Raw genomic sequence first — 27560 nt, forward strand, 5'->3', positions numbered from 1 at the left:
GCCCAAGTATATAAAATATTAACGACATGATGATAATGCATACATTAATAAGAGCTCTTTTATTTAAAAAAATGACAATGTTAAATACTTATTAAAAGCATTGAAATCTATTACCACCTTCTTCGAAAAGCTTTATTGAATTGATCTTCTTTTGTATCATTTCAAATGTAGTCAAAGAAAATATAAATTAACCTTTTATATGAAACTTTTTGGCATGTTCGGTAATGACGTAACACGTGCACTATTGTTGACAATGCAAGTGTGTGCATTTCCATATTTTTACATGTAAATGGCAAATATCCTCTCCCTCAGAAGAGGGGGTGGAGTGTGGTGCTATTCTAAACCGGGTAAATACAGAAATGCAGGCGATCCATGATACTTAAAATCCGATCTGTGGACATCCTTACAAGTGCCAAATCAGATAATACGCACACTCTTGTTCTGTATAAGATACAAGTAACATCTTGTTACTCCGATCGAAGAGATGGAGCGTCTCTACTATACATCGATTGGTGGCTAAGCCAAGTGATCAAAGTGTTCACTCGACCATACTTGAGTACAACGTGTGAAGACAATTTCTGCTGTCCCCTGCGTGAAACTTCAATCGCTCACTGCGTCATATTGAACACTGCCCACAGGCTCCAGATTATGGTGTCTTTCACACCACGTTTACGCAATGATCTTAAATACATCCCATGATGCATTAACAACGGGGTCAGGAGTTACGTCTAACAGAAGCTCGCAGCTGACCACGCCCATTGCGGGAGACCTTGAGTTGAAGGCGTTGCAAGAAGCCTTTCTGAAACACATGATGGCACAGTCGAGCTTCCCGATGTTTTCATGGCTGGTGATGATGTTTTCAGGCACCCTGGCTCCCGTACTGTGATGAGTGAATACGACAGGCGACACTGAAACATGGAGGTGTAAATTAGTAAAGCTTTCAAAAAGTCTTATGGTAGACACATGTGGATCATTTTCCAAATTGACGCACCAGTGACTGTCATGTTGTTCCCTATTTTGACTTGTACTATATGTTCCCATTTTATTTTCAGTTGACCAATTGCCTTTGTATGTGTTTGTGACAGGCGCCACTTGTGGGACAGGATACGCTTACCATATTGCGAACACCTAGTTTTTCCAATATTTGATAGTTATTTATAAACACATGCTCATGATATAGTCGGAATTGTACATTCGACTATGTTTTTAAGAGAGAATATGGAAAGAGTTTTATAATTTGTATTTACCTCCACATGTGTTATGCACTTGGGCTCCCTTCACCACCACTTCACACAAGGTCAAGGGCGCATCACCGGAGTTGTACTTGACAATTCTGACGTAACGTCCAATGGTGTTGACGGCGCAGGTCAAGTCTACCGTCAGACCGCTGCCCACCGTGCCTTCATGCAAATAGCAGACTTGTAGGCCGGTGTTGTTGCTGGTCATCGGGTCAGAAGTATGGACCTCCACAGTGAAGTTGGTTAATCTTTCGTCTGGGTGGAAGAAAGCACATGATAATAATGTTACCCACAAACTCGGAATCACACCCTGTTCAAAATAAGACAAATCCTGTATATTGAAAACCACCTTCACAGACTGGGAATACATGGAAGGAACACAATGTAGGCACATGAGTAGGGACCATTCATTCCAAACGTCAAAGAGACGAAGGATATGCTTTCAAATTATGTTTCGAAATGTGTATTGCACTGGATAACATTGAAATGCACTGGCTTTTACTGGAATGAGCTGGATTGCTTTTGGATTACATTTGTTCACCTTGGAATGCTTTAAATGTTGGATATGATATACAGTCAAACACCGTTGTGTCGAACTTACGGTTGTCTCGAAGTAAAAGCTCGGTCTCTACGTGTTCCTTATTTACTTATCATTTTCAGTTCTGTCGAACCTCGATAACTCGAAGTACAATGGTGAAAAGTGTGTAGTTATATTTTGAAATACGTTATTTCTAGTTTTAGTTAGCTTGGGAAGGTTTGAAATAAGTTTTGTGTGCATTTTACATTCAGAATAATGCTATTTAAAGACATTTTAATTAACAATTAAATTTCACAAAAAAACCAACTATTTTTACGTCAAAGGACGTACACCTTGATCTATACACAATTATATTTAGTACGAGTGACTTAGAAATGCACAACATACTCAACAGGGACAACGTTTGTAGTTTCTGTAAACAAATGTACTAACATAATATCCACATTACATGAGAAAGGTCTGTTGTGAATTACCTCAGTAAGTCAGTCTCAATGTCGTAATACATTTATATCAAGTACAAGACGCCAAAATGGCCGACACGATAAACGTAACGGGAGATATTTCGGAAGTTGTTAATGAACCTGTGGCGGTTACATGTTTTAGTCTCCATTGATCAACTGGCCGATCAATGAAAGGCGATTAAAGATATGTCAAATAAACACTAAGGTATATTAATAGATTGCTGTAGACTGTCACTGTCAGCCTTGACAGGGATCGAGTCGAAAGAGCATTTCTTCGTTTTGTTGATTAGGATGGGTCGTAGCGAGGATATTGGTGAACAATCATGCAGTCAAACTCTCTGACATTTCTCATTGTATACATAAATGCCGAGTTCAAGATAAAAGGGTCTTAAATGTTAAGAAAGAACGCTTCAGTGTGTATTCGTGCTAGGAAATTCCCAGAGGTTTCCCCAGGAATATGAAAATAGTCCGTCAGTGTTTAACGTCATTTCAAGAACACGTCAAATTGTGTCGTTCATACATTTATGAACGACAATTTCGCGGTCATGTGACCGACCTCTCGTCCAATAGAAAAACCGTATATCGTGAAAATTTCAAATTTCAAAAATATTGGATATTGAGAAAATTCATTCAAAAGTTTGTTAATTTGTTCTTGGGTCATCTACCGGTGACCAAATAAGGCAATATTAGCAGAATGCGGAACGCACCCGATATATGTAAACTATCAATTTAGAGTTATCTCATACTGGATACGTTAGCTCAGATAACCATATATACGATATTCCAGACGATGCCATTACATGCTTAAGCGCCTTGATGACTTTGGGGATATAAACTGGGCTTCAGCTGTTAGAGAAACTCTTTTGTCGCATGGATTTGCTTATGCGTAGATATCTTAAGATGTTGGAAATAAAACTATGTTCATCAAAAATGTTTAAGCAACGATGTAAATATATGTATTGCTAAGGTTAGCCAGCTGATATCAGACTTTCAAAATAGCTACATGCCCATTCCATGTTTAAGATGGAAATCATACCAGTAATGTATTTAGCAACTGTTCGATCTATATGTTCACAAAGTTCAGGTGTGGTATACAACCAGTATATGAAGATATAAGAATGAAATACCTGCCTTACTATTATTATACGTATCCAACACAAAGAAACTTTGTACAGTTAATGAACAGCAAAAATAGCTACATTCTTCTCAGACTTGCAGTTTTTGTTAAAAGATATGTGAAAGAAAGATGATACATTGAATATTAATAAAACTCAAATGTGTACATCTATTCAAGTGGAGCTCCACGACGGATTTTCCAAAATGTCATGGTACTATTGGCCACATGCTCGAAATTTGTCATCCTGCCTGCCTGCCTGCCTGCCTGCCTTCGAGGATTTTCAATTTGCGGCACGTTTAGTACAGCTTTGATTTATGACCCATCTCCAATGAAACACTTGATTAGTTTTTAATTCGGCATCTTAGACACAAACGTTCTCGTGCTTTACTATAATAATTCAGGACAAAACTGTACTTTATTACACTACACATGGGGGTAGAACAGACTTATGTAAATTACTCTACCCTTTTACACTAATATATGTCCCAAAAGTCATAATAACTATTGAAAACGAATTGTATACAAATTTAGTAATGATGCTTCACTGTATAACCGACTTCAGTTCAAATTCTGTTGTCACGAACACTCATATAATTGTTTATTTTACTTACGGCAACAATCCCCCCTGTTTGTGATGGAGACGGTTAGGACAGTAAAGATCTTCTGGAGATCTACCTGCCACCAGTCTAACGACGGCTCCGGCACAACAGCCACGTGGGCACAACTTCCGGCATTGATCTTAGTGTTGTTGTTGCCGTCAACAGCCAGATCTGATGGCCTTCCCAACTGTGCTGAGCTCTGTGCAGTAGGCCTATTCAGTGCAAGGTTCGGCAGTTCGAAACCTGGACCGAGAAAACGTATTTGTTGAAATAAACATTTAGCCTTTGTTTATCTCTAACGTCTAGAGATCAGTCTGTTGCTTGCAGTAATAAACAAAAACTCTACGAGCATGAGTCCTATGAAGCTCTTTGTGTCCTGTGAAACCCTTTGAAAAACTAAAGTAGTAAAGTAATCGTTCCGCCCTCATGTACACCTTCTTCACAGAATAACGGAATATGTCCTGGTTGTTTAACACAGGTAAAAACATACTAAATATTTAACGTATGAAAGAGAACCAAACCTGTCGCACTGAGCACAGTAACTACCAGTATACACACATCAATGCTTTAGCCACTGGCCTCCTAAATGAACTACTTCACTGTGTTGCAATAATACCATCCAAATCTTGATAGTATTTGTGAAAGGGTATCCTAGGTGACCCTGTTACTTAACAATAATGCATTGGTGTATGTGAACATGAAAATGGAACTGAGATATGTTCGATATTTGATACAAACCACGGCGTTGTCCTTATAGATTTGCGAATACATTCCGATGATCCGAATGCTGTACCATTTTTATATACATTCTAAAGAAAATTAAACATGAGTTTTCATGAGAATCTACTTTTTTAATTGTAGGAACTATTTGACAAAGTAAGGTCCTGACCAAATGGCTACCCCACCGCCACAACATGCACCCTCACAACAAATGAAGACATTACTTCACTTGCAGTGTTATGATATTTTTCCATGAAATGAAATGAAGTACAGTGATAATAAAAGCGACAAAACCTTTCCACAGTCACAAGACATTTCTGCATATTTGTTTCTGAATCACTCTCAAATAGTAATGATATCAGGTATTCGCGAAATGGTGAACCTATCCTGTCCCGTAGCTGGCACCCGTCACAAACACATGCAAAGGCAAGTCAAATGCTCATTTGAACAAACATTCAAATTTGGAAATGTTCTCCACACAACTTTTTGAAAGCGCTACTATGGTGCTATAACCCTGTTCAAACAACATCTGAGCAAAAGTCACATGAAGCTCTTTGAGAAAGTGAAGTAATAAATTAATCATTTCATCATTCTGTTGGCCTTCTTCATAGAATAACGAAATAGGAACTGAAACATGAAATGGATGTTTGCCACGGGACACTAAAAATATAAACTATGAAAGAGAACCACATCTGTCAATACTGACCTGGACAGGTACTATTATACATACCGGTTCTTTTGTCATCGTCCTCCAAAATGAACAGCCCATTTCTGGTGTACCCCGCCGTGTTACTTCGGGAATATTGCTAAAAGCGGCGTAAAACCATACTCACTCACTCCAAAATGAACTACTTCACCATGATGCAATAATACCTTCCAAATCTTGAGGGTATTTATCAGCGGATATTTTTGTAAATCTGTTTCCTAACGCTATTTCATTGCGTTATATGTCTGATGATTACTCGATTACTTATAAGGGGAATTTTTGGCGGTACAGTTACTCTCCTAGGAATGGTCATGTTATTTTCAGGTAGGGTCAGTCGGCTAATTCAAGTCACGAAAGGTCAGCTACTTTTGTTCAGACAGATTCGAATCCCTGAAAGGCGTGTAGTTCATTCCCTAGGAAACCAGGTACGCCAATTGGTTCGAAAGAGGTTCAGGTTTGTCGTCACATATAAGATGTAGGTATTGTCACAAGCCAGGTCATTTGATTTCAGAGTGTATTCTCAGGGCCAAAAAGGCTTCACCCCATGCTTTGTGTATGACCATTATATGTCCCAGCCTATTTCTATATCATTAACACGGAGGAGGCGAATGTTTGTGGTGTTCAAACATGCCACTGTAAGAAAAATGTTTTTTCCGTGTATTTGTACAGTAGATTTCTGTATCTGGTTGAAAGATATTGAATTTACTTTCGATGTATTATTCAACAGGGTCATTAAATCTACTTAAAGGTTTCCAATTAATTAACAATGTTTCCTGTATAAATGTACAATCGTGTATAAAATAAATAAATACACATCCAAGTTGACAGTTACATGAGATTCATTATCTAAGGTTTAGTTGTGTGTAATAGAATAATAATAAATAAAAATGCGGAGGTCGTATTTCATGCCATTAAGATTCTTGGTCACTAAACAGTCCTTCACAACTCTATATATGGAGATATTGTTGAAAGGATATACAATGATCTTCACATGTAAAGAGGTAGTGGAATTCACCTGAAGCAGATCATGAGATGCATAATTTACAGACTCTGTCCTTCCCTCGGCATAACTTGCCGTCGGTCGGTCTCAATGGGTACACTGTAGTTGCTTGTGGGGAATTTAAAAGAAATGACACATATGGTTTTCGGTCTTCATAAATACTTATTAAAATGTGGTGACGTATAATTATGTCGGTAATATAAAACGTTAGAGCTTGATATTCCTTCCAGGTTTGAAATTAAAGCAACAAAACTATTTCAATGATCATAAGCAATCTCTACCAAAACAGTCCATTGTACGATTCCAAACACTGAACTGGGGTATGTTTGATGTTTGATGTTGTACGGGTGGATGGATTTACAAATACCTCCTGTAATCTGAAATAAATTAGTATTGGTTTCCACAATCTAACCAGGGATAAATCGTACAAAATTGTCTTGAGGGTCTGATCATTTACGGATAACACTCTGATCAAATGGCTACATCACCATCTAAAGTTGCATCCAAACAAGAAAGGTAATACATTATTTCATTTGCAATGTTAAGTATCTAAATGAAACTAAATATGATGATAAAGTAACCGTTTTATCTTTATGTTGACATTATCAATAAACATGAACCTAAACTATACTGTATGTTTACCACAGGAATATACACTGCAAAAAATGTGAATTTTGAAAGAGAAGCAAACCTGTCGCACTGAGCAGAGAAGCAGTCAGGAAACACGCCAGCACATTAGCCATCGTCCTCCTAAATAAACCTTCCTCTGTGTTTAAGTTATATCACCCAACTCTTATATGTCTTTGTCAGGTGTATCCTTGGAAACCCTGCATTAGTGTATTCGAATATGCATTAAACGCGTCTTGCAATCTTAATCGATACTACCAGTCAATGTAATATAAAAATATTTCTTGTCCAATCAATATCATGCACAATTGGTTGTGTCTGCCTTTGCAAATGTTTTTCAAAGTAGACCGGAATATAATGTTAGTTTCTTATTGTCTTTGTGTCTAATTGGTCCCGATCTTGTGTGATATTTCCATATACTAAGTGCGCTCTTCTTTGAACATCTCGCTCATAAAGAATGGAAAGTGTAACTAAGTGTAAATATAAAAATATTTCTTTTCCAATCAATATCATGCACAATTTGTTGCCTCTGTCTGCCTTTGTAAACTGTTTTCAAAGCAGACAGGTATAATATATTATTTTCATCTTGTCTTTGTGTCCAATTGGTCCCCAACTTGTGTGACATTTCCATGTATTATGTGTGCTCTTCAGAATGTTAACTTCTTGGAAAATCTCGCTCATAAGGAACGGAATGTGTAAATACCAATTTACGTAACTTAAACCACAATGTTTGTTTCGATCAATGCTTTACATTTACGATGAGTAGGATACGCTCATCTGTTCGCAAACACCTGGTATCATGACTGTTTGATAGTGATTCATAAACAAATGCTCATGATATTGTCGGAATCGTAGAATCGACTGGCTGAGATTTCTTATGAATACGGAAGGATTTTTCCGTCTTTTCTTAACAAAATTCAAAAGCTGCATTCTACCATTATATCTCTATCTTTGCCATAAACAGCACCCTAGATTGACGTCGTAGCGGCAGTCCTCGAGTCACTACCGTATGTCAAGGCCCTCAAATACAGGGCAACCATATGCAGGTTCGGTTCCAATTGGCTGCGAAATCTGCACTGAATATGATAGGAACTAATCAGTGACACAACCATTCAGGCGTCCACTTTGACCGAGGGTTGGATACTGTAGACAACCACCTGTCCATCCATTTCAGAGGTAATTGGCGAAATCAACACTAGGGGGCGTTTTTTAACCTTGTCCTCTATGGTGGAGGAATGTTCATCTACAATTTGTTATATGTTATAGTCGTCCTTAAACTCCTTGAAACCATTTATTTACACATTTCTTTAATTTGATTCATTTTCAAATTTGCCAAACATTTTAATCTTTAAAGTGATTATTTAACCATAAATGTCCCATTATTATTTCATCTAAATCATACACAGAAGATGTTTCATGCTTACTGTAGAACTTCGCCAAAGTATTTAAAATATTAACGATATGATAATGCATGCATTGATAAATAAACGTTAAAAACATGTCTTCAAAAGACTTTGTGAAATTTATCCACTTTTTTATCATTTCAAATGAAGTTATAGAGAATTTTATTGTATACTGCTTTATGAAACTTTCTGGCGGATTCGGCGATGACGTAATTTTACCTGTAAATGTCAAGCTTCTTCTCCCCCTCCTCGGCTAAATTCTTTATATATTTTCAGGTCTTTTGTGAACTTTGTTCTGTGGACCTATACAGTGCAAGGTTGGACTGAGAGAACGTGTTTAATGACATTTAACCCTTTTTAAACTCTAAAGTCTAGAGATCAGTATGTACGCCTTCTTTACAGAATAATGGACTATGCACTGACACATGTCCTGAATGTTTGACACAGGCATAAACATATTAAACATGTAAGATATGAAAGAGAACCAAACCTTTCTCACTGAGCACAGAAGCTACCAGTACATACTCCAATGCTTTAGCCATCGTCCTCCGCAAAAAACATGCACCCTAACAATAAATGGTGACATCATTTCACTTGCAGTATAACGTTAACATTCCATGAAATAAATTTACAAAAATAAACATAAAAGAAATGTCTGCTTATGTGTTTATGAATAAGTATCAATTCGTGATGATACCAGGTGTTCCCGAAATGGTGAGCATATCCCACTCGGCACAAACCGGCACAATAAAACCGACAAAACCCTTTCTTTTCAAAAGAATTTCTACCCTTGCTGGTTGTCTGCCATTGTGGCATTATGGGACTAAAATACTTTTCAGACAAAGTCACTGTGAATAAATAATATGTCTTCCCTTTTCAATGAATCGTCAACATCTAAACATTTGTGGTGATTATTATTTTAGTTCTTAACAGCGAAAGGTGACAATTAAATACTACTATTACTGGAAAACCCTCATGAAGTATGGTAATCCGATAGCCACAGGAGAAAATTACTTGGATATAAATAAACGCGTCGATTGTCCAATCCCGACTATATACTGTGTATGTGTTTATGGATCTCTATCACTTAGTGATGAAACCAGGCGAGCATATCCTGCCCGTCAAGTGGCACTCGTCGTTACAAACACATGCAAATGCAAGTCAATTGTTCACCTTAAAACCCACGGGGAAGTATGGCACAAGTCAAAATGGGGAATTGCATCGGACATGTTTGTCACTGATGCGTCAGATTTGGAAATGTCCTCCACATGTCTACCATAAATTGTTATGAAAGCTTTACTGAGGCCTGGTATGTTGTAACCTTGATCGAACACCTTTGTTCAAGAGTTGTATAACGCTCTTTGAAATCTATGCTCGATGATTCCTCCAAAGGCTGGAGCTGCTGGAATGTTGTTCGACATAGAGAGAAAGGTGTCCTTTGGTAAAGATAACCAATAATTGGATTACTATAGAAATAAAAGAAGCATAAAAGAAGCATAAACTATCAATATACTGTCACAGGGTAAGAGTGAGTCAGTGTGTATGGTTTTACGCCGCTTTAGCAATATTCCAGCAATATCACGGCGGAGGACACCAGAAATGGGCTTCACACATTGTAGCAATGTCGGGAATCGAACCCGGGTCTTCAGCGTGACGAGCGAACGCTTTAACCACTAGGCTACCCGCCCGCCCCACACAGGGTAAGACTCAACAGTTATATGTACACCCGAAGAAATCACTTGTTCATATATATATAGTTATATATACATATAGTACAGTCCAAATATTTATGCTTATCAAAACTCCTTTATGCACACTTGTATATATACGATGTCAAAATATAGAAGAGTGTTTTGACATCCTAGTTACTTTGGTTTTTTTCTATTTATATTGCGTGCTTTAGGTCTCCTAAATGACTTTATGTAAATTTTACTCGTTTGTCATCTTTGTCATAGATATGCAACTTCTGCCAAGCTCCATGTGTATATACAACTTTGACTAAAGTGCTGGAACATGTGAACATCGCGAACGAGCACTTGAAAACTGCGTTATCAGCATAGCCTCTTAAACAACCAGTTCATATTCATTGATAATCCATGGCAAACGTCTGCGCTATTGACGATAACACTAAAGCATGAACCTCATCAGGTCTCAATAGACTCAATTACGATTGGTATTCATTATTTATCCAAAACAAAATTCTGCACCATTGACGATAACAGTAAAGAATGAAACTCATCGGGTCTCAATTGACTCAATATCGTTTTTCCGTCTGATCATAACTGGATATTCTTTGGCTTGCTTTTCCATTCTTGTTACTCTCACTTACATAAATACGTCAGACACAAATAGGAATATGTCAATAAAAGCGACAAAATATCTTTGTTTGTTTTTTTTGTCATCGCCGATCTCAGCAATATTCCAGCTATATGACGACGGTCTGTAAATAATCGAATCTGGACATGACAATCCAGGGATTGACATCATGAGCATCGATTCAAGCAATTGGGATACGATGACATGCCTCTTACGGCAAGCACAGTCGCCTATTCTACCCCGGATCTTCACGGGTCTAAAGAAATATTTACAAAAGCTGAGTCGATTGTACAATTCCGACCGTATCACGAGCATGCGCCCATGAATTATTATTAGATAGTGATGACACCATGTGTTCGCGAAAAGGTGAGCGTATCCCCTCTCTTCGGTGGCACCCGTCACATGCAAGTCAATTATTCACCTGAAAACACAAGGGATTATAGTAAAAGTAGGGAATTGCATCCGATTTAATTTTTGTCATCAATATTTAACAAAAAATCTTCTTGTCACAGACTTGTTCTTGCATAGATTTTCTCTTGATGACTGTTGAAGCTTTTCTCTCTCACTTTAGCTAGTGCTGTGGACATGGTCATGTCAGAAGTCTCAAACTTGAATGTGTAAGAGAGAGAAATATATATATCTCAAAATTTGACATTTGCCAGTTGGCCAAATTGGGCCCTTATTTTACCTCTGCCTTCGGTTGGCCAGTGGTGGAATCTGATCCAAGGGAATAACACCCAATGATCCACTTATTGTAGAGGTACCGAAAAGATTGTTTTTCTATGCGTTGAGAAACAATCTAAGTGAACAGATAATTATTGTATTTATTATCTCATCGTGACATCTTCCCATCTCTTTATTGCTGCAATTAATCCTTTTATGAGAATAAAACACGCCTTCCAGCAGCAACATCGTATTGGTTTTTCACACATGATGTCCTAATGAAACAAGAACAAACATCACCAAAAACGATGCGATATACAGCAACATGTCAAACAGCCGGAAGAGTTATCAGAATAAGAAAACAACACTTTTGTTATCATGCGTATGCCACAGCGATGTAATTGGTAGAGTGTTCTTTTCATCGTAAAAATGTTTCTTTAAAGCTTTTGCTTAAAGCTAAAAACTGGATGTCATTTGTTCTGGCTCGCGCTGAGGTAAGTTGCCAAAGGGAACAGTCTATACCGACGTCAATAATGAGTAAAATGACTGAATTCTGTTCTTTAGGCCAACCTTAGTTTACAGACTGGTGTGTAGCTAGAAATCAAATATATTCTAAAATCAAATTTGGTTATGTATAAATTTATATATTTGTATGCTTATATGTGTATATATGTATGTGCATTCAACAAGATGGTCATGTGGTGTCGTGAATTGTTTCACCGAAAACAGTTTCTTGTTTCAAATCAATGACCGAAACTATATTGCCCAAAACAACCCCAGCACCGCCCCTAGAATATTAATGGTCGGTCCCCGAGTAATTCAGTCGTGTAATCTAAAGTACAAATTTCGTTACAGGTTGAAGAAAATACGATGCAGGGACAAGAACTGGTATATATTTTTATTGGAACTGTGGAGTCCCCTTTGAGCTTCGTGGGCATAGTTTCTCAGAGGGCACCGTTTGGCCCACAAATGTGTAAAGAAGCTTGTATTTACTTGAAAGGATGCACCTACTACTTCTTTTCAAGACTCGAACTCTCGTGACGAATCGACTTGCTCACACAGCAGGTTGCCCGAACTCGCGACGAATCGACTTTTAACCTCAACAGGATTCAGGTATGATTAAATATAAGATTTCTTTTGGCTGGATACATTTTTATTGGTCTGTTCCAATACATGTTGTATTTGAAAATTCACCTAACCAAATTCGATAACGTTCACACCGTTTACATATTTGCTGAGTTCAACCTGTCTTCAACATGGGTATTGATTGTCCTTTGTACGCTACTGCCACGTACTGTCTCGCCATGATCAAATAGTTCTAAGCAACGAGTTCCCACCATTCTGTTATATAACAATGCGAATCGTGGGTGCTTTCTGGATCGATTATGCTTCCCCGCCCTGAAGGCGATGAAGTATAAGGGTTAGTTTGTTTTTGACTAAAGGAGAGAGCCATTTTAGTTTCTCTGAAAATAAATGGAGTTGAAAAATGAAATGAGAGGGACTTAATCTGGAGATGTATTATCCAATCGCCTGTACATTCTGTGACTTAGTTATGTTTCGTAATGTAGATGATCCATGCATTTTGTTTATTGTGTTTTTAAAAGAGCTAAAAATGTTCAGGGACAAAAATATCTCCTTTCGCTAAACTTAACGGGTCTATTTTTTGTAAGTATAAATTTGCGCATTGAGCAATTATCTCCTTTAGCTCAAGGTGCAGTATAGAACTTTATCACACACTGACCTTGCAATGCTGTGCATCGTATCTTATTCAAGCTGTATCACTGAGCGTGAGTGCTTATCTCCCTTACGCGAACAGCTCTATTGCGCACTATCTTTGCAATGTATCGTATGTTATTCAGGCAGCCAGTAAGAAATGTTTCAGGGAGGAATTCAGGTCAAGCATGTAACGCACTATCAATCTTTCTCCCTTCACACTGCTATTGCAACTTATTGTTCAATATGATTAAATACCTGGCGTCTATATAGTATGACTTTGTTCAATAAACAACACATGTAAAACAACGGGTTTTATATGAGAAGTTTGTAATTAGTTGGGTTCATAATCACATGTATGGTGCTTGGTGTGCATAGTTGAGCACAGTATGGTTTCAAGAAGTTCACTGAATGTAATGTATGATTCATAACCTTTAATGAGACGGTTTACGGTTCTGCATGGTTTATTGTTTTGACATTTTATTCAGGCAAAGATTATACACCCGTATATGTTCTTTGATTCTGGATACATAGGCAATCAACAGGTTGGTCTGTAGTTTGCAATTCTTTTCCCTAAACATAATGCGGTTGCATGATATATGCACGATGTTTGGGTTGAACATAATAATATTCTTCTAAACATACATCAAATCTAAACCGGAAATAACAACACAAACCCAGTTGACCAAACGGAACCGTAAACAAGTAATGTGTGAGTGAGTTGGGTTTAACGCCGCTTTGAATATTATTCCACTTATATCACGGCGTGTCATGTGATGCAAGTCTTTCACGTTCACCACTTTGGTAAAACCCAGGAGCATGGGTATATAGTGCTGACAACATAATCGGGGGCAACCGGGATTCAAACACACTGTCATAGGTTTCTAAGGGACACAATTCTGCAAAGCGAATTGCAGCGCCTTCGGCGATTGGACCAACTATGCCCCTTTCTCAACTTTCATACAACAAAGATGTTTTAGATGAGATATACATTGTATATTGCGTAACATTCCATGAAGAAATATAAACAGCTTCATAAAATAAACATCTTTCTAACATAAACAGCTTCATAATTAAAACAGATTTATTACATCAACAGCCTTAAACCATAAACAGCTTCATAACATAAACAGATTTATAAGATAAACACATTTATAAGATAAACAACTTCATAACATAAACAGCTTAATAACACAAACAGCTTTATAACATAAACAGCTTTATAACATAAAAAGCTTCATAACATAAACATATTTACTACATAAACAGCCTTTAAACATAAACAGCTTCATAGCATAAACCGATTTATATCATAAACATCTTTATAATATAAACAGCTATATAAGATAAACAGCTTTATAAGTTACAGATTTATAAGATAAACAGCTTTATAACATAAACAGCTTTATTGACAAAAAAAGCTTTATTATATGAACAATTATTCAACATAAACAGCCTTAAAACATAAACAGCTTCATAACATAAACAGGTTTATTTCATATACAGCTTTATAACATAAACAACTTTACAACATACACATATTTATTAAATAACAGCTTTATAACATATACAGCTTAAAACATAACCAGTCTTATAACATAAACTGCTTTATTATATCAACAACTTAATAACATAAACAGTTTTAAAACGGAAACAGCTTCATAACATTAACACATTTATAACATAAACAGATTTATCACATAAACATAAACAGCCTTTAAACATAAACAGCTTCATAACATAAACAGGTTTCTTACATAAACATCTTTATAATATAAACAGTTTTTAAACGGCTTTATAACATAAACAGATTCATAACATAATAACACAGCTTTATAGGATAAACAGCTTTACAACATACACATCTTTATTACATAACAGCTTTATAACATATACAGCCTTAAAACATAAACAGCTTCATAACACAGATTTATTTCATATACAGCTTTATCACATAAACAGCTTTATAACATAAACAGCTTTATAACAAACAGCTGTATAACATAAACAACTTTACAACATACACATCTTTTTTACATAACAGCTTTATAACATATACAGCTTTAAAACATAAAATAACCAGTTTTATAGCATTAACTGCTTTATTATATCAACAACTTTATAACATAAACAGCTTCATAACATAAACAGCCTTAAAACATAAACAGCTTCATAACATAAACAGATTTATTTCATATACAGCTTTATAACATAAACAGTTTTATAACAAACAGCTTTATGACATAAACAGCTTTACAACGTACTCATCTGTATTACATAAACAGCTTTATAACATAAACAGCTTTATTATATAAACAACTTTTTAACATGTTTACAGTTTTATAACATAAACAGTTTTATAACATAAACAGCTTTATTACATAAACAACTTTATTACGCAAACGTTGAAGATAAAACTATTTAATAACATACAACTGTACATGTATAACGCTTTTTTATAATAACATTAACGCTGGTAGCACTATTTTAGTCATCAGCTGGTGTTTCAAATAAGGGCATCGGTAGCACTGTACAGCAGTACACTACGTCTACTTCCTCAAGAGCAATTCACAACAAATGACCACATTGTTTCGTTGTTTGTTCCATCTCCCGGCGTCCTGGGAAGAAGCAGCAGGAGACAGTGCTGGGAGTGACGAATGTTTACGTGTGTATTTGCCGCCCCATGGTACATGCAAGGGAGCGTCATTGCTTACATATAGGGAGCGTCATTGCTTACATATAGGGAGAGTCATTGCTTACATAGAGGGAGCGTCTTTGCTTACATATAGGGAGCGTCATTGCTTACATATAGGGAGCATTAATTACATAGATTACGTTACACACATCTAGGATCGTGTTTTGTAATAAAACCGTCACCAGGTCAGTAATATGCTGTCCGCAGACTTTCTAGAGTTACTTAACCATTGCGAAGCTTGACACAAGGCTGTTCCATATAACCGTAAACAAATAAATGTAATGCCTAGCTAGGAACTCCAATCTAGTCAAATTGACTTGCTGTCTTAAGGACAGTGACAGACACATACGCTTTTATTTTGACAGTTACATACACCAGAGATACACAGATACAATATGTATCCATCTCAATTTTCACCGAATTTTTAAGCTAATCTAATTTGGTTAATTTTATCACGTCTATGAGGTATTTACAAAAGTCTCAGATCTAAAGCCAAACTAGCTAGGACCAGGCAGATAATCGTTAGAAACGTCGTCCCCATTAATGTCAGCCAACCAGGTCCTGTAACGTGTAGCTTTTATGCTCCGTTATCTGTGTTGCTTAACCGAAATTGCAACAAAATTAAATAACATATTAGCAACGTTTCGATGTAGAGTTTGAGTGACTAAACCGACTAATTAAAAAACCTTTGATCAACAGAGATCACGGGTATTAATCCCGTCTTCTTATGAAGATCTAATCAAGCAAAAGACTTTTTTTATTAGTATCCAATAAGCTTGTTACAACTATTAAGGATAAGATGTTTGGATGAACAGTTTCTTTGTAACATTAGAAGCGACATTTCGGTGTAGGTTCTAACACCGTTATCAAGCAAGTGTTTCCGCATGTTTCCGCATTCTGGTCGACTGGCGAGCGTGTGTTGGACAAGAGTCCTGTGAGTGACTTGTTGAGTAGGCCGACCAGGCGCTTCCTGACTGTGCTCTCTTCTTCGTCGCTGATGGGTTGGTACAGTCTGCCGGTCAGTCCGGCGGTTGTGTTAGAGATGTACACTGGACTTGTCTTGACATCACCGTCCACCAGGAGGTCTAAGAGTGAGTTGGGTTTAACGCCGCTTTTAACAGTATTCCAGTTATATCGCTGCGTGTCAGCTTAATGTGGGAGGGAAACCCGAAGTGATGCAGGTCTCAGACGTTTACCACTTCGGTGAAACCCACGAGCACGGGTATGGTGCTGACAAACCTAGAAACATAATGGGGGCGAACCGGGATTCGAACCCACAACCATAGGTTTCTGGTGTGCCCAAGGGACGCAACTCTGCACAGCGAATCGCAGCGCCGTAGACGACTGGGCCACCCGTGCCTCCTGGAGGTCAAAGAGGTCATGGGAGGTGTGAATGTCGTGTTCAAACCCATCCTCGCCCATGTATTGGACCTTACCAACACTGGGAGTGCACTGGTGTACAGCTTCTCAAGGCTGGTCTTAGAACGTGGGGCTGGGTGGTCTTTGTGCTGGTCCAGGTAGGAGGAAGTCTCTCTAAGTGCAGTAGATATCAGAAGCAGTCACACTGGAGTGGAGAAGCCCGTTATGTACACAAAAAGGGTAGTAAACATATTGTCCGGCGAAGTCAGTAATATAAACAACAGGGTGAAGTCTTTGAGGTTGAGGGCTTTGACTTTATCTAACTGGACGATGTCACGGATATGGTCTGATTTGGAGACTGAGCTTTGCTGTTCTTTAATTCGGGTTTTGAGGGGCCAAGATGTTTTTTCAAAATAAGCTTGTCCACAATTGCACTGGTACACTGTTCCTGATGGTTCTAGTTTGTGCCTTGTGGTTTGCGGTGTCCCCTCACCTATGATAATGTAATGATTTTAATATCCCACGATGGGAATTCCGTGGTCGCATATTCACGTGTAACTTCCAGGTCTCTAAATGGATTCATTAATCATAATATTTTTAGAAATCACACACACTTGTATGGTTTGATAGCTTTATTTTACAAATGTTCATGATGAACCGGTTCAGAGACAAAATTGTTTAGAAGAGCTTCAAGATTTCAATTTCGCGCATGTGGATGAATGTTTTAGAAATACTAGAACACGCTTTTTTGGGCAGAATACAACCGAACAGTGACAAAATCGTTTGCAGAATTTATTACACATAACAAATGTCTATTATTTTCATAGATGTGGACATCAGACACTTTTGATAACATATATTTGAAGCACTTGTGATATCAAACGTTGATACACATTGTTCAACACAGAGTAGGTGAGAACATCGTCGGGTAGGGGAATCCTGGGAACGGCGACACCATCGCCGGCGTTGGGACCGGAAACTGGGGCATCGTGTGGTTGATTCCAGGAGAAGACGTCTTCATGGCGGCCACCTGTGGAGAGTGGAGTGAACTCGAGTCAGGAAATCTCTTCTTGACTCGTGCTCTTTTGTTCTGGAACCAAACCTACAACAGAGATACAATCAAGGTAGTCCCAAGCAAAAGCAAACAAAGCAGTGTAAATATTACACAAGTAGCCTGAATACAAATGTATGAAATAGGTAGCACCCACAGAGGCGATGTTTGTTCAGTTGACAGTATATGTTAGATAGAAATTGTTCTTATTAAAATCTAAAGCTTACCTTTATTCTCTTGTGGGGGATTCCAATCTCAGCGGACATGTGCTCAATGACGTCATAATCAGGACACCTGTTTTCCGCGAAAACCTGTTCCATTGCGCACACCTGTTTCTGGGTGTAGCAGGTGCGACCACCCGCAGGTCTGGGCCTAGGCGTCCTTGTTGTTGCAGGGCTTGAAGATGGCAGAGTGGAGGTGTCTGGACTTCGGTTGTGGGATTCGTCACTGGAGGAGCTGCTGTGTGCCGGACTGACCCTACCGGTGCAGTTAGGACTGGTAAAGACATCTGAAACACAAGCAACAAACCATTTGGATATTCACCGGGCGTTGGCATCTGTTGCAATCAACATTTTTTTTTAAAAAACGAACTAGCCCTACAATGAACTACTATCTCCATGACGTGGCTATTGATTCCAAAAGTATTGCAATGAACATAAAAGAGCAGTGTAAAATGACTTACCCCGCGTACTATTGAGATGTCCCTCGACTGACTGTGATGTGGGCGGAGGAAGGTATTGGTTAACTGTAGGATAGACAGACTGGAAGATCGAGGGCATAACCATATGATAGGGATACATATGGTACACGCTGTTAGCTGGATACCATGAAGACTGTTGGATACATTGTGATGTGGCAATTTCTGGAATTGAAGCCTCGTGATGTGGATCTTGGTTGCGATAGTATCCCAATCTGGTATCAGCGGTTGTTGCTGGATAAGGAGGCACCGGTGACCTTGGGATGTCGTCTGCTGAAGATTCCGAAATGTCGTTTGCTGATGATCCCGAATCGTCGTCTGCTGATGATCCCGAATCGTCGTCTGCTGATCCCGAATCGTCGTCTGCTGATGATCCCGAATCGTCGTCTGCTGATGCTCCCGAATCGTCGTCTGCTGATGCTCCCGAATCGTCGTCTGCTGGTAATGCTGATGATCCTGAGATGTCGTCTGCTGATGACCCTGAGATGTCGTCTGCTGGTGGTCCTGAGATGTCGTCTGCTGGTGGTCCTGAGATGTCGTCTGCTGGTGATCCTGAGATGTCGTCTGCTGGTGGTCTTGAGATGTCGTCTGCTGGTGGTCCTGGGATGTCGTCTGCTCGAGACTTTGGGTTGTCATATGTTGGTAACATCATTATGTCGTGTCCTACAGGGTACTGTTCCCCATCAGATGTGTGATCTAGGTCGATGTGGAGAGCATCACTGTCACTATCGTCTGATCCGACACTCTCATCCGGCGGTCTTGAGATGTCTTCTGCTGATAACTTTGGGTCATCGTTTGTTGGTGATCTCATGTTGTCGTTTTCATCAGCTGTATGATCAAGGTCGATGTGGAGAGCATCACTGTCAGTGTCACTATCGTCTGATCCGATACTCTCATTTTGCGGGTTAGATGATCCGTCTAAAAGGGGTCTTGAGAAGTCTGCTGACCTTGAGATGCAGTTAGCTTGTGACCTTGTGATGCCGTTAGCTTGTGACCTTGCGATGCCGTTAGCTTGTGACCTTGTGATGCCGTTAGCTTGTGACCTTGAGAGGGCGTTAGCTTGTGACCTTACGATGCCGTTAGCTTGTGACTTTAAGATGCCATTAGCTTGTGACCTTGAGATGCCGTTAGCCTGTGACCTTGAGATGCCGTTAGCCTGTGACCTTGATATGCCGTTAGCTGGTGATTTAATGTTATGACTATCTGTTTGTGATCTCATGTTGTCGTTTTCTTTAATGTTCTCTTTTTCAGCTGTATGATCTAGGTCGATGTGGAGAGCATCCCTGTCGCTATCATCTGATCCGAGGCTTTCATCCGGCGAGTATTTATCTGGCTTAATGATGTCGATGATGTTGAAGGGCGTGAATGTCCGCGTCTTCTTCGTGGTAGAAGGTGTTGAAGTCCGTAGCCTCATGGAGACTGGTGATGCGCCTTCGGGGAAGAAACACGACAGTGCAGTTCCGAAAGAAGCGTTCTGTAACAAAAAATAGCAAAGATAATAACGATTATCGCAGACTAATCAGATCTTCACATGTGGCCAATGATTAGAGCAAAAAATACCAATTTAAGTTCTTATTAAAGAATGCTATTGCACATTTCTTGAATATATATTTATTTAGAAACAAGAGATGTCATTATATCCGTATCAATTTAGGGTAGGTAAGATAATGACAATAAGTAATGATGTTATTGGCAGGATATAATTATACTTACGGCTGTTTCCATGTTGTATTATCAAAGACAATGTAGAGGTAGACTCTATTCTGTGAAGAACTGTGGGTACTGTTGTTGATGAAGTTTTCACCGGACACGTCACCTTTATATACCTCACAGGTGTGACATCTGACACTCACCTGCACTTCCCTATCAAGGTAAGCGTCAATCAGCGTTAATCCGAACACAGGTAGTTCTCTGGGTGAGATTACGTTCATTATTCCATTGTTTACGGTTTGAATATGTTGCGCTTGGATAGGAAGATGACTGATAGGCTACTCACGAGTGGTGTACAACTCAGAGGGTTAGCCTTGATTATCCTTGTTATAAAGACCAATCAGTGCATGAATACATGTTGTTTTTACCCTGCCCTCCATTGCCATCTCACTTCTGGAGAGGGAGGATTCAAATATTGTGTATTGCGTCTAGATGTATAGCTTGGGTCTGTCACTCCTGGAGACTTTAACGCTCACCATCCTACATGGAGCATAGATGATAAAATAGATAATCATGGCAAATTAATCTCCGAATGGATAGAAACAAACGACCTAGTACTCCCAGATCTAGCCCAAAGCACTCAATGGGAAGTGCACGACGTCCCGCTAGGTAGCGACCACTTCCCCATAAACATAACCATAGGAAATACAAACGTACCAATCCAAACAGAAAACCAAGAACCAAAATTCCATTACAACAAAGCTAACTGGGACCAATTCCAAGATATCTGCAACGAAGCTAACTTAAACGAAATAGAAAATAATGATCCAGAAACCTATTGTAAAAACCTAACAGACTATATAATAAATGCAGCCAAAACCTCCATCCCCTTCAAAACATCTAAGACAGGCAAACCGACGGTACCATGGTGGAATGAGGAAATAGAACAGACTAGACGAAAACGTAAATCAGCCTTCAATAAAGCAAAACGCGACTACAAATATTTAAACATAGCCCACGAACTAAACCACCAGGTTCAAAAACTAGTCCAAATAGCCAAAAGTAGAGACTGGAAAAAATTCTGCGAAGGTATAAATAACCATACAGATGCCAGAACGGTCTGGCGCAAAATCCACGCCATTAGAGGCTTAAAACGACATAAAAAAAACCCTAACATTAACAACTCAACCAACCCCGCCCAAAAAGCAAATAATCTCGCCAATCACTTTTCGACCGTTAGCAGTAACAGCAACTTCAGCCAAAAATTCCAAGATAAACTTAAAACAGAAAACAAACCCACAAAAGAACCAAACAATAACAATCTAGAAATAAATCAACCCTACACAATGGAGGAGCTCCTCTACGTAATCCAAAACAGGAAAAAGGGCACAGCCCCAGGATTAGACCTAACCTCTTACCAAATAATTAAAAAACTCCCCCTAAAACTGCTCCAGGCACTACTCAAACTATACAATCTCATCTACCTAAACGGACAGGTTCCTACTCCCTGGAAACAGGCCCTAGTCATACCAATCCCTAAACCTAATAAACCAGCTAATCAAGCTAACTCATATAGACCAATATCCCTAACTTCAAACTTATGTAAAGTAATGGAATCAATGGCTAAAAATAGATTACAACATTACTTAACCCAAAATAACACCATAAACCCAGATCAAAGCGGTTTCACTCCTGGCCGCTCAACCCTAGATAACCTCGCCCGACTAGAACAAGATATTAAGACAGGACAACTAAATAAACAATATACCACAGGCATCTTCTTAGACTTCTCTAAAGCTTTCGACATGGTATGGCACGATGGGCTAATACAAAAACTTAAAAAAATAGGACTCAAAGGTCAGATAATAAACTACATCCAGGACTTCCTAAACAATCGTAAAATAACCGTGGGTATAGACCAAACTCTATCGGACCAATGTCCCCTAGAAAATGGCACTCCACAGGGCAGTATCCTCAGCCCCACCCTCTTCAATATAATGATAAACGATCTATTCGAGGGTCTATCCCCTAAAGTAAACACATCAAAATTCGCGGATGATGGAGCCATCTGGATCCGCACTAAAAGCATGAAAATGGCCAAAAATCTACTCCAAAAATCTCTTAATAAAATACAACAATGGGCTGACAAATGGGGCTTCTCCCTTAACTCAGAAAAAACAACAGGAATAGTATTCAAACATAAAAACATGAAACCCGCCTCCCCAATCCTCCAGCTAAACAATCAAACAATCAAATTTCAAAAACAAACCAAATTCTTAGGACTTATTTTCGATGAACATCTCACCTGGGATGCTCACATCCAAAACCTAACAACTAAATGCAGTAAAGACCTAAACACCCTAAGATGCCTAACTGGCTCTAACTGGGGAGCCTCCAAAGATACTCTCCTCTCTCTCTACATATCCCTAATTAGATCAAAACTAGACTACGGCTGCGCCATATACAACACCCTAAACAACTCTCTATCTAAAAAACTTGACTCAATACAATATCAGGCTCTCAAACTCATTACACGCACCCAACATGGCACCTCCTACACCTCACTTCAGGCCTTAACAGGAGAAATGCCACTAAGTCTACGCAGGAACAGCTAAGCTTAAATTTCTGGGCCGCGTCCCAATCAAACCCTCTCATCCAAAACTTAATAAACCAAAACATCAGCCCTAAAAACCAAGCTCTAGCTCGTAAACACCCCTTACTTACCCCAATATCCCAAAGAATAACAAACTACCTAAATGAACACCAAATTAAAAATCTTAAACAAAACTGCAAACAATCAAATATCTTCACCCCTAAACTTAAAATACCCAAAATAGACACAACACTAGCTAGCCAAATAAATAAACAAACCGACCCAAACATAGCTAAAACTACCACACTAGCATACATACACAAAAATTGGCCAAATTGGTGTCACATTTACACGGACGGATCCTCAGATCCGACCTCCAAACACACGGGTTTCGGAGTCCATACCACACAACCAACTAAAACCACACAATCCTTCCGACTCCCAAATAACCAATCAATATTCACGGCCGAACTAATGGGCATGGCCTCAGCCCTCCACAATCAAGAATCCAAAAACAACCAAAAAATCCTAATACTTACTGACTCCCTAAGTGGACTACAAGCCCTCCAAAACAAAAATACCAAAAACCGACCTAAATTAATAAATCAAATACTTAAAAGCTCCAACGACCTAACAAAAGCAGGCAAACAAATAACCTTCTTGTGGATACCCGCCCACGTAGGAATATACGGTAATGAAAACGCCGATAAAGCAGCTAAACTATCCCTCAAAATCCCAGAAATAAGCTTAAACTTACCCATCTCAAAATCAGAAATTAAAAGTGTAAACAAACAAAAAATCACAAAAAAATGGCATAACCTATATCTAAACTCAAATAGCCAAATCAAAAGAGTGCTCAGCAAACCACTAACCAAACCAAAAATTCTCCATCCATCAAAAAAAATCGACAGAGTAATCACTAAACTCCAAACAGGACACACCAACCTAAATAACCACCTAAAAAAAATTAAAAAACACACTACAGGTAACTGCCCACACTGCAAACAACCAGAAACCCCAGAACACGCACTCATCCACTGCACACACTACCTAACACATCAAACCGCATTACAAACCACCCTCAATCTAAACAAGGCTCTCACTCTAGAAGCAATACTAAACCCACAAAATAAACTAGAAACCTTCAAGGCCTTAGGCGTATTCTTAATCAAAACGGAACTAATAAAACGCATCTAAAACCATAATAACCTACCAAATCAAAATCACATAAACAAACAATCATCCACCATACCCAGCTCCCTTAGTTCTCCTCCCCAACCCCATCTATTCCAAATCTCAAAATTCCCAAATTCTATATAAGCAACCCCTAAAGCCCCCTCTTGGGTTGCACAGACCACCCTCGCCCCTTTCGGAAACACATTAAATGGCCTGGCCGGGCCCGTGTGCGAAATACGCATCAGTCGGAAAGCGCACGTTAAATCTCCAAAGTAAGTAAGTAAGTAAGTACTCCTGGCCGCTCATCCCTAGATAACCTCGCCCGACTAGAGCAAGATATTAAGACAGGACAACTAAATAAACAATATACCACAGGCATCCTCTTAGACTTCTCTATAGCTTTCAACATGGTATGGCACGACGGGCTAATACAAAAACTTTTAAAAAATAGGACTCAAAGGTCAGATAATAAACTACATCCAGGACTTCCTTAACAATCGTAAAATAACCGTGGGTCCAGACCAAACTCTATCTTGTAGCTATGTTATGTTAACAAATGAGAAATCTTTATGATCAACTGAATTATCATCAGCATCATAATTATCACCATCATCATGTATAGTAGTAACTGTAATGTTTAAACAAGAATAAATTTTGACTTCCTTTGTATGCAAACAATTGTTACAGGAACTTTAGAGGGATTGTAATAAATAGTATTATGTCAGACTAATGAGATTTCACTGTATCGAGGTAATAGGGTGCGAGTTTACGAGGCTTCACTGTATTACTTTCTTCAGTTCGTATTCCATGCATCCGCACGAAAAGTTCAATGTACTTACGGCAACAGTCCCCCCTGTTGGTGACGGAGACAGTTAGAACAACGAAGATCTTCTGAAGATCTACCTGCCACCACTCTAGCGACGGCTCCGCAGCGTTCTCCCCATGTGCACAACTTTCGGCTGTTTTTCCACTGTTGTTGTTGCCGTCAACAGCCCGATCAGATGTCCTTCCTTCATTTACTGAGCTTTGTTTTGTGGGCTTGCTCAGTGCAAGGTTCGGCAGATCCAAACCTGGATCGAGAGAACGCGGTTGTAAATATTAACATTTAAAAACATATTTAACAAACACCCAGAAACCACCCCTGTGCTTGTGTTAAAAGATGTCTTGCGTTCACCTGTCTGTTACACAAGGCAGGATAGTATGAACACAAGTAACCCCGGTTAAGTGCATAGTGTTAAATGGAACAGATAGTTGAGCCCTTATGCTGCTGTGTCAATGACAACTATAGACTGGAATAGGCAAGCTTGCAATAGTTCCCCTATTAATATGACTTTTTTGTCATTGGGCATGTACATACATGTACAAACTAAATAGGTATTCATTCAAGATGTAAATAAGTACACAATGTACACACTGTCAGTAAAGCTGAAGGTTCCAGAAGCTAATCTTGACTATTACTATCTTGACTTGTATCAAATGCTCCCTTGCAACAGATGACATTTTAGTAATAAATAATTCTTTTGATTGCGTAACGTTTCACAATTTGGGTTGCTTAAACGTTTAGCGCTTGATCTGATATATTCAAATTTCAAAATAGAAATACGATGCAAGTCATGGCGTTGTCCATATGGGTAAGTTTGTAAATAAACTGGACTGGCTTTATTCGAGAATTGATTTGTTCATTCGAAAGAAGGTCAAATTACAGTTTTCATGGGAATCTATTATTAGATACTTTTACTACCTGTTTTAACACAACTAGGCACTCACGAAGAGGCTACCACACGCCCCCAACGATTTCACTTTCAAATGAAATTCAATGAAATGACAAAAGTGACAAAATCCATTTTCACAACCACAAGAGTCTTTTGTACACTTCCCACTATGTAGCAAGCACGTGTTTATGAGTCTCTGACAGTTAGGGATCATACCTGGTGTTCATAAAAAGGTGAGCGACTCCTGACCTACGGGCTTTGGAAACCGTGAATGTCATAGCCCTGATCAAACATAATTTGAACAAGAGTCGTATGGCGCTCCTTGAAAACAACGGAAGTAATAAAGTATTCGTTATATCCTGACATCGTCTTTCCCTAGAAAATACGCAATATGAACGGATACACATACTGGGTGTTTGCCTCGGGTTCAAGGTGAGGTGAATTTGGGTTAGCGTCGCGTCAAAGATTATTGCACTTATATAGCGACGTGCATGTACGTGTGTGTGTTTGTGTGGCTGCTTGTACTGGTCCGGACTGATGCCGATTTATGGTGCTAGCTCACTGAGATACCATGCCGCAGTTTAACATGACTGCCCCACCCAGACACAGTATACTGACTCCGAGAAGACCAGTCCTTGTTTTAGCCCCTTAATGTCGAGCGCCAGACAGGGTGACAACAAGTACAATATTTTAACGTCTTTTTGTATGACGCGGCCGGGGATCGAACTACTAGACCACGGAGGCGATCGCCACAGGAACAAACACACTAAAAGTGTGAACTATGAAAGAGAAACAAACCTGTAGCACTGAACAGAGTAGATACCAGTATGCACACTAGTGCATTAGCCATTGTCGTTCAAATCTTGAAGGTATTTGTCACAGGGTATCCATGGTGACTCTATTGATTACTTTCTGTTCCCTTATGAAAATGCACTGGCACAAGTCAACATGCCTTAATGTATAACGCATTATTATTAACTTGAAGGTTACTGAAAAGGCACTGCAATAAAAGCACATATTATGCCCAATCAATATGACGCATTACATTATAAGATCTTTGTAATTGTCTTCCGAGAAGCTAACATTACTTTTTTTCATTTGTTTCTGATAGGACATGTCTTGTATATAACAGTATCAGCGAGCATGTATTGTAAGGTAACTTTTGCCGATATTGCTCTTCTCAACTTTATTGATGCATCTGCACACTCCGAGGTAAAGAAGCATTTATAAGTAATGCAAATGTAAAAAAGAAATGTTAGATCCAAGACATTACAAAACTGCCTCCACTGTTTACAACACGAAGATATTTGTTAAAGTTATTTTTTTAAACTTTTAAGCAGCAAATCCCCGCATGTGTACACAGCCATGTCGATCTAGTTTCAACAAAATCAGTTAAAACGCTGCCGTTCCACTGGATTTTCCGGAGTAGCGATCACTTGATTTTTTTCCGCCGTCGCCTGGCAGGAGTGCCATGCAGTCAGCCAACAACCAATGTCTTTGTTATGCAAGTTGTGTGAGTGGCTGTG

At 38.9% G+C, this 27560-nt stretch overlaps 1 protein-coding gene across 1 annotated transcript; it reads right to left on the minus strand.

The window, feature by feature from the left end:
- Positions 1 to 110: 110 nt before the first annotated feature.
- Positions 111 to 26884, minus strand: LOC139452391 (fucolectin-like). Its single transcript, XM_071233863.1, has 5 exons — positions 26833 to 26884; positions 25168 to 25392; positions 22690 to 22695; positions 1248 to 1493; positions 111 to 908 (listed from the first exon to the last, which is right to left on the minus strand). Exons 1-5 carry the CDS (start codon positions 26882 to 26884, stop codon positions 670 to 672), a joined length of 768 nt encoding a protein of 255 aa, XP_071089964.1. The 3' UTR covers positions 111 to 669.
- Positions 26885 to 27560: the final 676 nt, after the last annotated feature.

The sequence above is a fragment of the Haliotis cracherodii genome, unplaced genomic scaffold (genome assembly GCF_022045235.1).
Source record: "Haliotis cracherodii isolate W230 unplaced genomic scaffold, xgHalCrac1.p SCAF_10, whole genome shotgun sequence".
Taxonomy (NCBI): domain Eukaryota; kingdom Metazoa; phylum Mollusca; class Gastropoda; order Lepetellida; family Haliotidae; genus Haliotis; species Haliotis cracherodii.